The following is a 14,553-nucleotide window of genomic DNA, read 5'->3' on the forward strand; positions in this document are numbered from 1 at the left end:
AGCTTAAAAAAAGTCCTTCAGAACCCACAAGCAAGATGGCAGAATCATAATGAGATCATGGTAGAGGCAGTCCTAATGTCCGAGAATATGTTATTTTTCTCAGATTTCTTCATAAAAGCATAGAACTTTTCATCCATACACTACCAACTAGCTTAAACTATTCTCAATCCTGTTCACAATCAGCAGAAATTTCAAACTATAACAGGACCATAGAACAAAAGCAATGAAAAGATGGCCTGCACTTTTTTAGTTGACTTGCACATAACAGTGGTTGGGACTCATCTTCCATCACATAACCCAGAGATCAGCTTCCTTTTGGAAGGAGCCAGGTAACAGTTTGATCAATTGTGATAATTAGAGAACCCTCAAGTAGGCCGTAGTTGTGAAACTTCTACTCAGAAGGGAAGGGGCAACAAGATCATCTAAAGGTAAACTAGAGGACCAAGTTCCAAAGCGTGCAAAAGGTACTCATTGCAGCTTTGAAAAAGGCTGTGAGTGCTGCAGCGTATATGAAGATGATGATGGGGAAAATACTTTTTCCGCTAGTTAACCCAATTAAAGCTGAAGAAGCTTATTGAAAGGTTACCGAATGGCTGTTAGTCTTAAATCATTTACATTGCATTTCTATATTATCGTTTATGGCTGAATTATCTTGAAGCATTCCATCTGGTCCAGAACTATTGACCTGCCAAAGAAGAAAATAATCGCACCCCACTTTGAGAGTGTAACCTCTTAGTACCTGCTTTCGTATTTGCCTCAATAAGTACCTCCAATTCCTAACCAGCCATTTCAGAAACTCAATGATTTGATATCCATGTTATTGTAAATCTTTTCCAACTTCATATACATAAATGTGAACTTCATAATTTCCTTTTCTTTGATAGGAAAACTTGCATGCACTTTGAAATGTAAGAGCAAAACGCATGCCATGATGAATAAACTTTTCGATAGGTTACCATGATGAATAAATAATCTTATGCAATAAAGCCGACAACTTATCAATATAATAAAAAATAAATAAATAACGTCAACTTCTAAATTTTAAATTTCCAACCTTCGTCTTTGACTGGATAAAATCATCCAAACTAAGTGGCCTTAAGACTGGACCTACACCACTTTTGTCTCCCTGTAAAATAATTAAAACGAATGCAAAAAGCAGATAAAAGGAAATTATTTAAGATTTTAAAAATATCAGAAGTTGAATGATTAAACAATAAGGTTAAGACCTGCATATACAAGTTTACTAGGAATGGCAAAATAAAAGGAAAGCAGTTTAATTAGAGCATGAACATATGCTAGAGAACCCATCCTCAGTGGAGGCTTATTGGAGCCAGATAATGATTTTTCAGAAAATTTTACAGGTTTCTCTATTCACGAATTTGATTGTCTGTATTCAGAAAATTTTAAAATAAGTTTTGTTCTCTCTCCAACAGACATTTTGTTGATGCATTCCTAATTTGCAAGATTCATCCTAGCATACAGTGTTGAGGTGTGACTTGTCCCACACATACTTAGGTTGAATCTTAAACACGAATTACTAAAATAGTCCTTGTGGTTTGCCTTTCAAATATATTGATCCCTATACTCTAGTTTTGAACTTCTAACTTCCTGTAATTTCGCTTTTGATCAAATCAATCATTCAGTAAACATTCTCTTAATTTTTATTTTTTTTTATTGGCACTAGGTGTCCGGGAACAGCGTCCCGACTAATCCCGGGGGCAGGGCTGCACAGGCCCTCTGGCAATAATTTTCCTGCAAGTATACCTTGGGTAATTCAAAGGAAAGATCCCCCAATCCGATGGTCCCTAGAGATTGTTCGCACCGAAAGGGATTTGAACCTTGGACCTAGGGAGAGCATACCCCCAAGCCCAAGGCCTTTACCACTTAAGCCAACCCTAAGGGTTAAAGTTCTGTTAACTGACTATTAAAAGTGTTGAGGCGGCATGCCACATCACATGCCCCATGTCATGAAAAACAAAATAAAAATAGAAGAAAAATCTAAAAAAAAACCTATATTAAATTAAAATTTAAAACAAAATCAAATAAAAAATTAAAAACAATTTAAATTAAAAAATTAAAACTCAAAATTGGTCAGAGAACTGGTGGCCATCCTCAGTAGGGTGGCAATGCGGCCACCCCAAATCTCTCTTGGGGGTGGTTGCGACCAATAGGGGTGCTACCTGCCCGTCTCCCCAGCCCTCCCCTTCCCTGCCTAGGCGGGGTGGCTATTTTTATACTTGTGCATCCCTGCCCTCATCTTTACCTCAAAATTACTAGATAGGCAGGTGGTTTGCATACCCCATCTGTCCAGGGGCCTTCAACCAAACCAATTTTTTAACACAATCCAACCAAACCTAAGTTCAAATCTGTGCCCTGTATGTGCTCCTCAAGAGACCTAATAGAGACTCACAGGCATGAGGAATGGTGACTGGTGAGTACACTGAAGAGAGGAAGAAACGAAGGAGGTAGACGCTGAAAAATGAGGAGAGAGAGAGAGAGAGGACAAGTGTCCACTAAAGAGAAAATGAGGGTAAAATGTAGGGTTTTTATTTCTTATATACTTAACATATAGCGTGCAGGTGGGTTTTAGCTGCCGTCGGCTCACTTTCTCATACTTATTTACAAAATCCAAATCCGCCGGCCTGTTGCCCAAAGGGACGGGCAGATCTGGGTGACCCACTGCCCACCCCTAGCAGCCACCCACTTGCAGATCTGGGAGTGGTGGCCCCCAGTTCTCTTTGGCATATAGTCTTGATTGTTTTAGAATTTTTTTTGGTTTAAATTGTTTTTAATTTTGTATTAGTTTTTATTTTAACTTTTATGTTTTTTCTTTATTTTTAAGTATTTTTGTTTCTTATATTTTATACTTTTATTTTTCATGATAGATGGCGTGTAATGTGACATGCCACATCAGCACTTTAAAAGGTTAATTAAGAGAATGTTGACGGAAAGACAGATTTTATCAAAATTAAAACCACGAGTTAAAAGGTTTAAAATTAGTGTATAGGTATTAATCTATCCAAAAGGCAAACTATAGTGACCCTTTTAGAATTTGACCCTAAAAACTAACTCCAGATTATATAGGTATTAATCTATCCAAAAGGCACCGTACCTCTTTTTCTTCCTCCAAAAGTTCTTGAACAGGTCTATATGCTGCAGCAATACACAGATTCTGAGCCAAAAAAAAAAAAAAGGGTATGAGACATCCATTTTTTTGAATCTAAAAGAAATTTAACATCTGTGCATTACCTTCAAATCGCTACCAGAGTATCCCTCAGTTGCATAGGCAAGTTTGTCAAACTGAAATTCAGGTTCTAGATGCTCTTGTGAAAGAAATATTCTCAAAATCTTCAACCGATTTTTAGCATCTGGTAAGTCCACGTATATCCTACATGGCACAGAAATATTAATCAACTAGAAAACAATGTTGATTCTGTTTTGGTGCAGATTAATATAAACTTTTACTTTCAAGTAATAGATTTTATTCATACTACTAGAAGAGTAGGCATAATCCAAGAATGCAGGAAGCATACAGGAACGAAACCCATAATTTTCACTAACACCAGGGTCTTTGGCACTAATATATCAGCAAATAAAGCATGTAGTCAGATGCAGAGTGTAGGAAGGTTTTGGCCAATAAATGAAAAACAAACACCAGCCTATAATAGTCCTTCAATCCCAATAAACATTCTTACAAAGCAATTTACCTTCTCGGTAGGCGACGAATTACGGCATCATCAAGATCAAAAGGTCGATTTGTGGCGCCTAGAATGAGGATTCTTTGGCTGTCTTTGGACCTCAATCCATCCCAAGCTGCCATGAACTCGTTTCTCATTCTTCTAGTTGCCTCATGCTCAAATGCACCACCACGAGCACCAAGCAGACTGTCAACCTACAGCACAAAACCAAATATATAAACAAAGAAAATTGCAGAGATGAGCAAAGACAAGCTATAACAATTATAAGGAGCCAACTTTGTGTGATTATGACAATTATGTATCACCAAGACAAAAAAAATATATATATATTCTTTTACTTTCTGTGACAAAACAAAAAAAAAAAAACTTGAAATCATAGATGATAGAACCTCACCAAAACTGACTCATTTTTCTCCTTATGATGTCAAACCCCCCACAACAACGTCCTTTGAGCCTACCTCTAGCTAAAAAACCTCGGACACACGATCCCACCAGCTAAAATTGTGTATCAAATAATCCAGGAAACTCTAGTGCGGTATAGAGCATCGGATTCTGAGTCTATAGCTTATCCCAGGTCAGCCCTTTTACCACTAAGCTGCACTCTGATGGGTAAAAAGCTGACTCGACACTTTTTGAAAAAGAAATTAATTTGGACAACTGTCGAGGGCATGGGCATCTACGTCGACAGGAGCAATGGAAGACTTTTCAGAGCTGATATTTAATTTGAATCTAGTGGATCCTCCTTTGGTAAAGGGGGCCTATACTTGGTCCAACAGTCGAGGGTGGTCAAGGTTGGATAGATTTCTAGTCTCTTCTTCTTGGGAGACGCACTTTCCAGATCTATGTCAGAAAAGGCTGCCACGTGTATGTTCAGATCATTTCCCAATTTTGCTAAATTGTGGTGGTATTCATGGGGGTAGGCGTTCTTTCAAATTTGAGAATATGTGGCAGGAAGTTGAAGGATTTGTGGAGAAGTTAAGGGCTTGATGGGATGATTATTCTTTTGATGGTACCCCTAGCTTCATAGTGTCGGGCAAACTTAAAGCCCTTAAGTCCGATTTAAAGAAGGTATTTAGACACACGGAAGTGCAGAAAAATATTCTTTGGGAGGAGTTGCATGCATTGGAGGAAGGGGAAGTTAATGAGGACTCTTTGTTAAGGATGAATGTGGCGGTGACCGAAATTGAGAAAGTTTTGTTTATGGAAGAAATATCTTGGAGGAAAAAATCAAGGGCACTTTGGTTGAAGGAGGGAGATAAATGCACTAAGTTCTTTCACAAGGTGGTTAATTCACATAGGTGCAACAATGCAATTGAAGTCCTCCATTCCAGCCCAAATGTGTTACATTCTCCCGAAGAGATCTAAGATCATATAGTGCAGTATTATGAAGATCTCCTTGCTAAAAAAGTAGAATGGTGCCCCAAACTTTATGGTTTAAGTTTTGACCAGCTAGATTCGGATTTAGCAAGTTGGTTGGAGAGGCTGTTTGATGAAGAGGAGGTGCATCTATTGGTGAGAGGTATGTGCAAAGATAAAGCCCCGGGCCCCGATGATTTTTCTATGGCTTTCTTCCAAGAGTGTTGTGATATAGTGAAGGAGGAAGTGATGTAGATTTTCCATGCTTTTCATTCTAGTCTTAAGTTTGAGAAGTTATTAAATGCCACTTTCATTACTCTTATCCCGAAGATGGTTGGTGCCTATGAATTGAAAGATTTCCAACCTATTAGTTTGGTGGCCCGATCTATAAAATCATATCAAAGGTGTTAGCTAATCGTATGAGCTTGGTGATGGACAAACTCATTTCCAAACCTCAAAATGCTTTCGTTCGGGGCTGGCAAATCTTGGATTCAGTTTTGATAGCGAACGAGTGTTTGGACAGCCGGTTAAGAGAAGGCATCTCGGGGGTCCTTTGCAAGCTAGACATGGAAAAGGCTGTTGGGACTTTCTTTTTTATATGCTTAGAAGATGTGGTTTTGGGGATAGGTGGTGTGAATGGGTTAAACATTGTGTTTCAACTGCTTGGTTTTCGGTTTTAGTCAATGGAAAATCACGTGGTTTTTTTTCAGACTTCAAGGGGTTTGAGACAAGTGGACCCACTATCCCCTTTTCTTTTTGTTATAGTAATGGAGGCATTGATCCGCATGGTGGAGGCTGCCCTAAGGAGGGGATTTCTTGCTGGTTTTTCGGTGGGCAGCAATAGTAGTGGGATTTCTCACTTACTATATGCGGATGATACGCTTATTATTTGTGATGCTATTAGTGGTCAGATTCAAGCTCTAAGGCAGTGTTGTGCTTTGAAGCTATTTCGGGACTCAATGTGAACTTGGGGAAGTCAGAGTTGGTTTCGGTGGGGGATGAGGAATATAGCCTTTAGCGGAGTTATTGGGCTGTAAAATTGCCTCTTCCTATGAAATATTTAGGACTTCCTTTGGGCATCATTCAAAGCAAAGAGTATTTGGTGTGGTAGAGAAGATTGAGAAAAGATTATCGGGTTGGAAGCGGTTACATCTATTAAAAGAAGGGGGATTAACCCTCATCAAAAGCACCCTTTTCAACCTTCCCACTTACTTTCTCTCTCCCCATTACCGGTGAGTGTGGCAAACCGGATAGAAAAGTTGTTTAGAGCTTTCTTGTGGGGTGGCATGGGGGAGGAAATCAAATTTCACCTTGTGAGTTGGCAAAGGGTGAGCTGTCTGATTGCGAATGGTGGGTTAGGGGTGCGAAATTTGTGTGTTTTTAACAAGGCACTATTAGAGAAGTGGTTGTGGAGGTACCAAATGGAAGGGAACTCGTTGTGGAGAGAGCTTATTGATCACATATATGGTAGTGCGTGGGGGGGATGGCGTTCTAAGGAGGGTAGGGGGTCTTATGGAGTAAGCCTATGGAAATTTATAAGAAAGAGGTGGAACACTTTTGAAAAACATCTTAAGTTTGGGGTGGGTGATGGAGCACGAACCCGCTTTTGGTTCGATGTATGGAGTGGGAAGAGACCCCTTTGCACTGTTTTCTGTTGTATTTAACTTGGCTGGAAATCAGCAAGCTGCAGTTTCAGAAGTGCTTTGTCGTGCAAATGGGACGGTAACTTGAAATGTCACTTTTACTAGAACCGCTCAGGATTGGAAACTTGAAGAGCTTGCAGATTTTTATAGCTATTTGTATTCAGCAAAGTTAGGAGGCAATGGGGGCGACCGTCTGTTGTGGATTCACACGGGGAGAAAAAAGTTCACTGTTAAATCTTTTTACAAGGTTTTGGCAGTCCAACAGCCCACATTCTTTTCATGGAAGAGCATCTGGAAGGCCTTAGTGCCGTCTAAAGTCGCTTTCTTTACTTGGACAGCTGCACTTGGGAAGATTTTGACGGTTGATAATCTAAGAAAGCGAGGTATGGTTGTCATGGAGTGGTGCTACATGTGTAAAAGGAATGGAGAATCGATAGATCATTTGCTTTTACATTGTGAGGTGGCTGGGAAGTTATGGGCTGGTATACTTAGTAGAACCAGGCTGAGTTGGGTAATGCCTAAGAGTGTGGTGGATCTACTAGCATACTAGAACTGGTATCACAATAACGCTCAACTGGCAGCAATGTGGATGATGATTCCTTTGTACTTAATGTGGTGTTTATGGTTGGAAAGGAACGATAGATGCTTTAACAAGAAGGAGCGTGTGCAGTAGGGGAAATCTGGAATTTATTTGTAGTCTCTCTTTTACAGTGGTTTTCTGCTATTGTATTGAAGGGTGGGAATGTTCATGAATTTTTATCTTCTTTTCAGCTTACTAGAATATAATTAGATGTCTCACTTTATATACTTCTTGTGTACTTGGGCATTGCCTAGTTTCATTCTATTTAATAAAGATTCTTACATATAAAAAAAAAAAAAAAATCAATCTGGACAAACCCTAACGGGAAATGGTAAAAGTGGAAGAATATGCAGCAACTGGAAAGCATTTCATAGGTTACTTTAATCTGCCTAAAGTTGTTAGAGACAGTTATCAACATTCTTCCCTCCATTCTCCCTTGTTTTTTCTTGGTTGATGATAACTATTATTCTAACTTTTCCAAAAGCTATAATATGAAATAAGTAATTTTGAAACTTCAAAAAACTTAAATCTTGTGTATTTTCTAGACAAGGGTGTAAATTTAAACCGGAAAACCGGACCGGACCGGACCGGTTGGTCCGGTTTTGAACTGGTCTGGTCCGAAACCGGTTCCTATATTATGAAAACCGGCCAGAACGGGTCCGGTTTCAGTTCCGTAGTTTCCGGAACCGGACCGGACCGGTTAGAAAAAATATATATATAAAAATTAATTTTATATATTATACAAAATATTTATATATATAAGTTTTATATATAATATATAATTATATATTAAATTTTTATATATAATATATAATTATATATCATATATGAAATAATTTCATATTATAATTTATAAATTATAACATAAAATATTAATCTTAAATATGAACATTTGTAATTTGTTTGATCATATGTTATTAATATAATTATCTATAAGATAATGTTATTATAATTTATAAAATAAAAGTTTAATCTTAAAGATGAAAATTTAATTGATCATATGCTTTAAACATAATATATATATTAAATTATTAATAACATTTTATCATAAGAAGTAACACTTTATTATATGTTTTTTATATTTTAAAAAAACCGAAAAACCTGACCGGAAACCGGTAAAACCAGATGTACCGGTTTAGGAGGGTAACCGGGGCGTAATCGGTTTTGAAAAATGAAAAACCGATACATACCTGTTCGGTCCTAGATTTTGTACAAAACCGGACCGGACCGGTTACACCCCTACTTCTAGATATCAAAATGCTAATATTGACACTCTTTTAAAGGATTTTTGTTGTTTTAATAATGTTCAAGGTATATATTAACTTAGTTGCACAGTATATTTTTTATTAAATAAATTTAGTTATTCCTGCGCATCACACAGGTTTACGACTAAAATGTTTGAAAAGCTAAGTCATTTGGAAGTTTGTCATACCCTCCCACCCAAGTTTTTCATTGAGGGATAATACAGTTAGAAAAGGCTATTCATATGCTAGTCATTGAGATCTACAGTCAGAGTAAACCACATGTGCATTAAAGAAGAACTACACAAAATGTTTATGTTTAGAATCCAACCTCATCATTTATTGCATGTTTTCCATAATGAAAACTCACCTCATCAACAAATATAATGACAGGAGCGAGCTTGCTAGCAAAGGAGAAGAGAGCCTTGGTAAGCTTTTCCGCGTCTCCAAACCACTGTATTGGTAATAGTAAAAATATGAGTATTTTTTGTGCATAACAGAAACATCAGAAGCCCCAAAGAAACACCATTTTGTTTCTTGCTGGCTTGGTATCAAGCACCCGTGGAATTAGAACCAGCAGACTCCCAGCCACCACCCGAAAACTGACAGGGTGCAAGTGCCATATATGCTACAGTCCATTGGTAAAATATAACCATTTGACAAGTTGACATATCAGGGGAGGTAATACAATAGTGAATAATACTGCAGACCAAGATGATGGAAAATTGGGTGCATCCTTGCACAATTGGTTGTTGATGAAAGTATAATGAAACTAAAAACTTCTTGAGATTGAAATGGTTGTCGCAGGTGGATATATATCTGGTGGCGAGGGTTCCGTGTGAATGGCCAAAACTTTGTAGCCAAAATTTAAATGATATGAATATTTGAATTAAAGGAGCTGAAGTGCCAAGTCTCGGAGGTGTACATTGCAGAAGCGAGTATTTTTGTGACATAAATTTCAGGTTTCTGGTTTTTGTATTAAAGTCTTAAAAACTTTGATTGGGAGCTGTCCAGATTTGATTCTAGGAAACAAATTTAATGCAAGTCTCATTCAAGGCTCAGATAAGGCATAAATTCCTCTTATTAAAAATTGTGTTGGTTTAAAGAGTTAAATGGTTACTCTTAGTGTAGGGCTCAACGTATTGTATTGGTCTTGAATTAGGTTCCAAGTGACAGTTGGTAAAGGAGCATCATGGTCATTACATTGACTAGCAAACAAGTGGCTCTTGAATGGGTTTGTGTGTTAAAAATTAGTTGAGAAATTGTGCACTTTGGACTTGTATTTTCAACTTGTATAAACTTTGGCTCTGTACACATTTCCATGTTATTTTGATATTAAATGTGGGCCTTTGAGAAAATTTTGTATACGGAATATGTTGGAATAGATGGAGAAATGCTTATGCGTATATTTGGGGTTTATGAATTTTTGGAACTCGTGCGCATGCTATTTATTCTTGAGCCCGTGATATAAATAAATTTGTGACCTGTTTGAGGCCCATCATGGCATGATATCTTTGTGGTATATCAATGCTCTCATGGCACGATATCTTTGTGGTATGTGGTGATTTCCCTCTTTATCATGTGGCCTTGAATAATGTGTTTGGTTGAAACACATTGTTTTCGTTAAAATTTTGTATTGCTTATATCTACTCTTATGAGAAAAGAACCAGTTGTGAGATTTTCTTGACATTAGAGCATTGGCATTCGCCTAGCCAGAGCCAAAGTAAAAATTTGGCTAAAACTAGATGTTTTAACTAAAGTCAAGCCATTAAAGTATAACCTCACATTAGACTAGGTAAAAATAAGCCAAAATAATAATATACTATTATTTTTTTAATAATAATTTTTCTTTACATATTTTGCCACTACACTAAGCATATGTTAATTAATAATTTAGAAGTTATTAAATTATTAATTTACATATGGTTAGTGTTAACATTAGAATGCAAACAATCAAAAGTTTGGAAATTAAATCTGTTAATTAAGAATTTAGAAATTTTTAAATTATTAATTAACATATGGTTAGTGTTAACATTAGAATGCAAACAATCAAAAGTTTGGAAATTAAATCTGTTAATTAATAATTTAGAAAGAAACTATTAAATTATTAATTAAAAAGTTTGGAAATTAAATATGGGTTTGATCTGTGAACAATGACTAGCCTAGTTTGGACTTCCCTTTCCATTTACTATAGCTTAGAGTTTCACCTCAAGGATTTTAGCTAGTTCAATGCAGCTCATTTAAGTAGAACTAAGCTATATTTTAGACTTCACTGGCATTTGGCTAGTCCAACGCCAGTGCTCTTAGCAAGCCCAAGCCTCCATCTACCTTTTTCAGCAGAGAGTCAAACTTCTCCTTCCAACCAATAATCTCCGCCTGTATATGCCAGAGTGACCATTCAGCTTCTCCAAGTCTCTGCAACACCTCGGAGGGCCAATCAACAGCTCCGCCATCAATTTGATTCCGTCAGGACTCTACTATTGAACCTTCCTTCCTATTTCTTCCTTCCAACACATTCTCCTCCTTCCTCTGATATCCATTACCTCTCTTCCGGTGATAACCAGAATGCCCAGGCACTGGCTTCAACAATGCCGACACATAAGAAGCTTCACCAGAGAAGGTGCACCTCTGTGAGAAGTGGTTGTAAGTACCTCTTTACCTCTGGGATCCAGTGAAGCAACGCCATTATTAAAAACAACTATGTTGTCTTGAGTAGAAACAAAGGAAGGTGAACTGACCATCTCTCTCATATTCCTCACAAAGCCAGCCCATCCACTCCTTTTCCGCCCTTCAGGAATCACTAATATACCCTTTCCCGTAACAGTACCATACTCGATCAACTACACAAACCTACCATACGAATTCTATCCTCTTTGAACCATGAAAAATCTGTTTCCTTCCCTTCTAGTCTGCTAAGAATGCATTTTTCCCGAAGTCCTCAGGCAATCCTCCACCACCTTGGCCATCCAAACAACCATCCCTCCAGAAAGATAAAGAGACTTCATTATCTTCCTGCTCTTTTCAGGGATACAAAAAAAGTTGCCCCCTTTTCTTATGAACAGAAACAACTTTGCTTCTATCCAAAAACTCCAATCCATCTTCAACTAACTAAGGAAAAATAAGCAATCCCCAAAAATAAATTGCTAAAAGAAAAAAGAGAGGGTAAGAGGGCTCACAAACATAATAGAAACTGATATAAGGTTAACGATTATTCCCAGCAAGAAGCGCCGGGAATAGAAGACGAAAAGGCATAGCAGAGAGAGAGAGAGAGAGACCCAATTACGAGCATTTCTATCAGAGTAGTAGAAACTTGTTTCTCTTGAGGTTATAGCTATCAAGTTCAAAGACTTCGGATTGGACTTGGCTATAGCTGATTGAGGTTGAAGGCCTTGTGGCTGGATGATCATCGGCTTGCATTTTGTGATGTTACAATGATAACTTTTGCTAGTACAAAATGTTTCAGTTGTAATTGTATTTTTAGTTTGATTAATTTTTTGGACTATACATTGTGTAAATATTCAAATTTCAGTTGCTCTGACCAAACCTTGGAAATGTTTTGAGGTGTTTTTATTTCTTGTGTTGGGAGATTGCTTGGAAAATCTTGTCTTTGAAATTTTGTAAACAGGGAGGAACTCTAAATCATGAATGGATCTGTCTGTTTTGAACTTTTGGGTTTGAGGCGTCGTCCAATATCACATGGCTGGCCTTACTAGGTGGTTTTGATGCTTTTATGTAATGACTCAAAGGAAGCCTGAGCCACATCAAGGTTTATACTCCAAAAGGACTAGGTTGAAATTGGAGCCACTTAATATTATAAATTGCAAGAACTTCCTCCTAATCAATATGGGATTCACCACTCTTATCATATTAAATCCCGGGTATTAAAAACATAACACAATAAGAGATCTGGCTAATTGTTTGATCCTAAAAGATTATAACGGATTGAACAACTTATTTTCTGCATACCTTTGATGTAAGAGTCGAACCCGTTATGCTGATAAAGTTTGCCCCAGCTTCTGTGGCAAGAGCCTTGGCAAGAAGGGTTTTCCCTGTTCCAGGTGGCCCAAAAAGTAATATTCCTTTGCAAGGCTGGGAAAGCATTCAGAAAATCATATAATGAAAATGCACACCACAAAACTCATTCAGCCTTGATCAAAATGCATACAAGGCATAAAAAAATCAATACCCGCAACAAGTTTCCATGAGAGAAAAGCTCAGGCCTCCTCATTGGAAGAATGACAAGTTCATTTAGTGCCTTCTTCACATCTTCCAACGCACCTATATCATCAAACTTGACACCAATTTCACCCGGGGGAACCACTGCCGAAATAAAATTGCTCTCATATTCATTTTTTGCAATGTTCTGCCATAATTTTTGTGTTAGAGATGTACATGATATAACAAGGCTTTATTATCAGTATTCAAATACTCATTGTAAATGATGAAACATGCCTTCAAACTTTGTGAGGGCTTTCGAGATATAGCTTCTTGTTCCCTCAACCTCAAGATTGCAATTTCAAGGCTTCACACACCAAAGCACAACAGGCAACTTCAAGGGTTTGCAAAACCTTAATGATTTATAGCAATGGAAAGAAAGCATACCTTTCACGTGGTAAAAGCAATCTTCCCCCTTTTATCAATGGAAGCTCACAGTAAGACAAGTAATGATTTTTAGCCCAGCCAACAACTTTCTCAGCTTCTGCAGACAAAGTTTAAAATGATGATTTTCGGAAAAATTGGCTCTCAGTTGACAAGACATAAGAAGACATAAGTGACCATCCTGCATGTGAAATAAGCAAGCTTCCAACTCATAATGTAAACATTTATTTCTTATACTATCTTCTAGGGCCGTACAAGCAGGACTGAAACTGACTAGACCGACCAAAACTGGCTGGAAATTGACAGATCTGGCTGAAACCATGACAGAAGCAGTCAGTCTGAGGTCCAGCTTGGTTGGAAACCGACATTGGTCAGATATTTCGCGTTTCTCCACCTCTGTATTTGGTTGCAGCCTCTCTGGTCTCTCCCCGCCGCAGTGTTGCAGCCATTGTTCATCTCCCATTGAACTGACTGCTGTCACCTCCGAAGTCCATTATATGTCACCTTCTCTCTCTCCCTCATCACCTGTTTTGCTGTTTTCGGTAAGTGCCCAAACCAATGAACTGACCGAATCGACCGCAGATCAGCCAGTTTTAGGCTTAAAAAAATGAGTTCCCGAACCACCTTGTCAGTTTTTCACCCCTACTATCTGATTGGCCCATACCAACCTGTTTTTTTTTATTTTTTTTTACTTGAGCACCCTCGTGGTTGGTGCAAACGGAGAAGATATTTGCACATAGGCATATACAATTTAGTTTTTCAACAAATAGAAATGACAAAAGATATGTTAGTTTTCTTACTCCTTTTGGTCAATATCACATCATCTGTATTTACATGCAATAGGTCCATGCATGACAGCTCATTTTCTTCAAGAACCTGCATACGCAACGTCAGCAGTCAATATCATAGGTCAATTAGGTTAAATAACACCAACAACTTATGCACTATGAACTTGAACTGTTTAGAAGTGAAACAGAGTCCATCAAACAACAAGTAAATATTTATCCAAATCCAAAATGCCATCTTTCCTTCAACACAACTTTAGAACCAGCTCCATACCTTATTTAATTCATTCAAATTGCTCCGTGTTATCACAATCCTCCGGTCTTCTTCAACCTGTTTATTGAAGGTTCTAAGGAGATCCTCCTCCTGCAAAAACAAGGAAAAATAGTAAGGTAATCATTATGAATCACAAAAATAAATTTGTAGAACAAGTTAAAATGAAATGTATTTTATACGTATCAGTTAGAATGAAAAGTTACAGCGACAAATGAGAGTTGAGAAGTTTTTAATGACATGAAATCTCACCAAGGCAGGAGGGGCATTCAAATTCACCCCTGGAGAGAGAACCATACACAACCCCACCCTCAAAAACCATGTGACAGATAAAAAATTTAGTTGAGAAGTTTTAGATATATAAGCATAAAGAGAGTCCT

At 37.7% G+C, this 14,553-nt stretch overlaps 1 protein-coding gene across 1 annotated transcript in view; it reads right to left on the minus strand.

Annotated features, from left to right (window-relative positions):
* Nucleotides 1–14,553, minus strand: part of LOC121257567 — a 32,944-nt gene that overhangs the window by 873 nt on the left and 17,518 nt on the right. The window contains exons 13-23 of the mRNA XM_041158619.1: nt 14,177–14,266; nt 13,918–13,993; nt 13,121–13,217; nt 12,971–13,040; nt 12,705–12,881; nt 12,485–12,607; nt 8,889–8,972; nt 3,708–3,892; nt 3,250–3,388; nt 3,113–3,172; nt 1,055–1,126 (exon numbers count right to left, since the gene is read on the minus strand). Of these exons, the coding sequence (XP_041014553.1) occupies nt 1,055–1,126; nt 3,113–3,172; nt 3,250–3,388; nt 3,708–3,892; nt 8,889–8,972; nt 12,485–12,607; nt 12,705–12,881; nt 12,971–13,040; nt 13,121–13,217; nt 13,918–13,993; nt 14,177–14,266 (1,173 nt within the window). The remainder of the gene's footprint in view (nt 1–1,054; nt 1,127–3,112; nt 3,173–3,249; nt 3,389–3,707; nt 3,893–8,888; nt 8,973–12,484; nt 12,608–12,704; nt 12,882–12,970; nt 13,041–13,120; nt 13,218–13,917; nt 13,994–14,176; nt 14,267–14,553) is intronic.

Source organism: Juglans microcarpa x Juglans regia, chromosome 3S, assembly GCF_004785595.1.
Source record: "Juglans microcarpa x Juglans regia isolate MS1-56 chromosome 3S, Jm3101_v1.0, whole genome shotgun sequence".
Classification (NCBI taxonomy): Eukaryota; Viridiplantae; Streptophyta; class Magnoliopsida; order Fagales; family Juglandaceae; genus Juglans; species Juglans microcarpa x Juglans regia.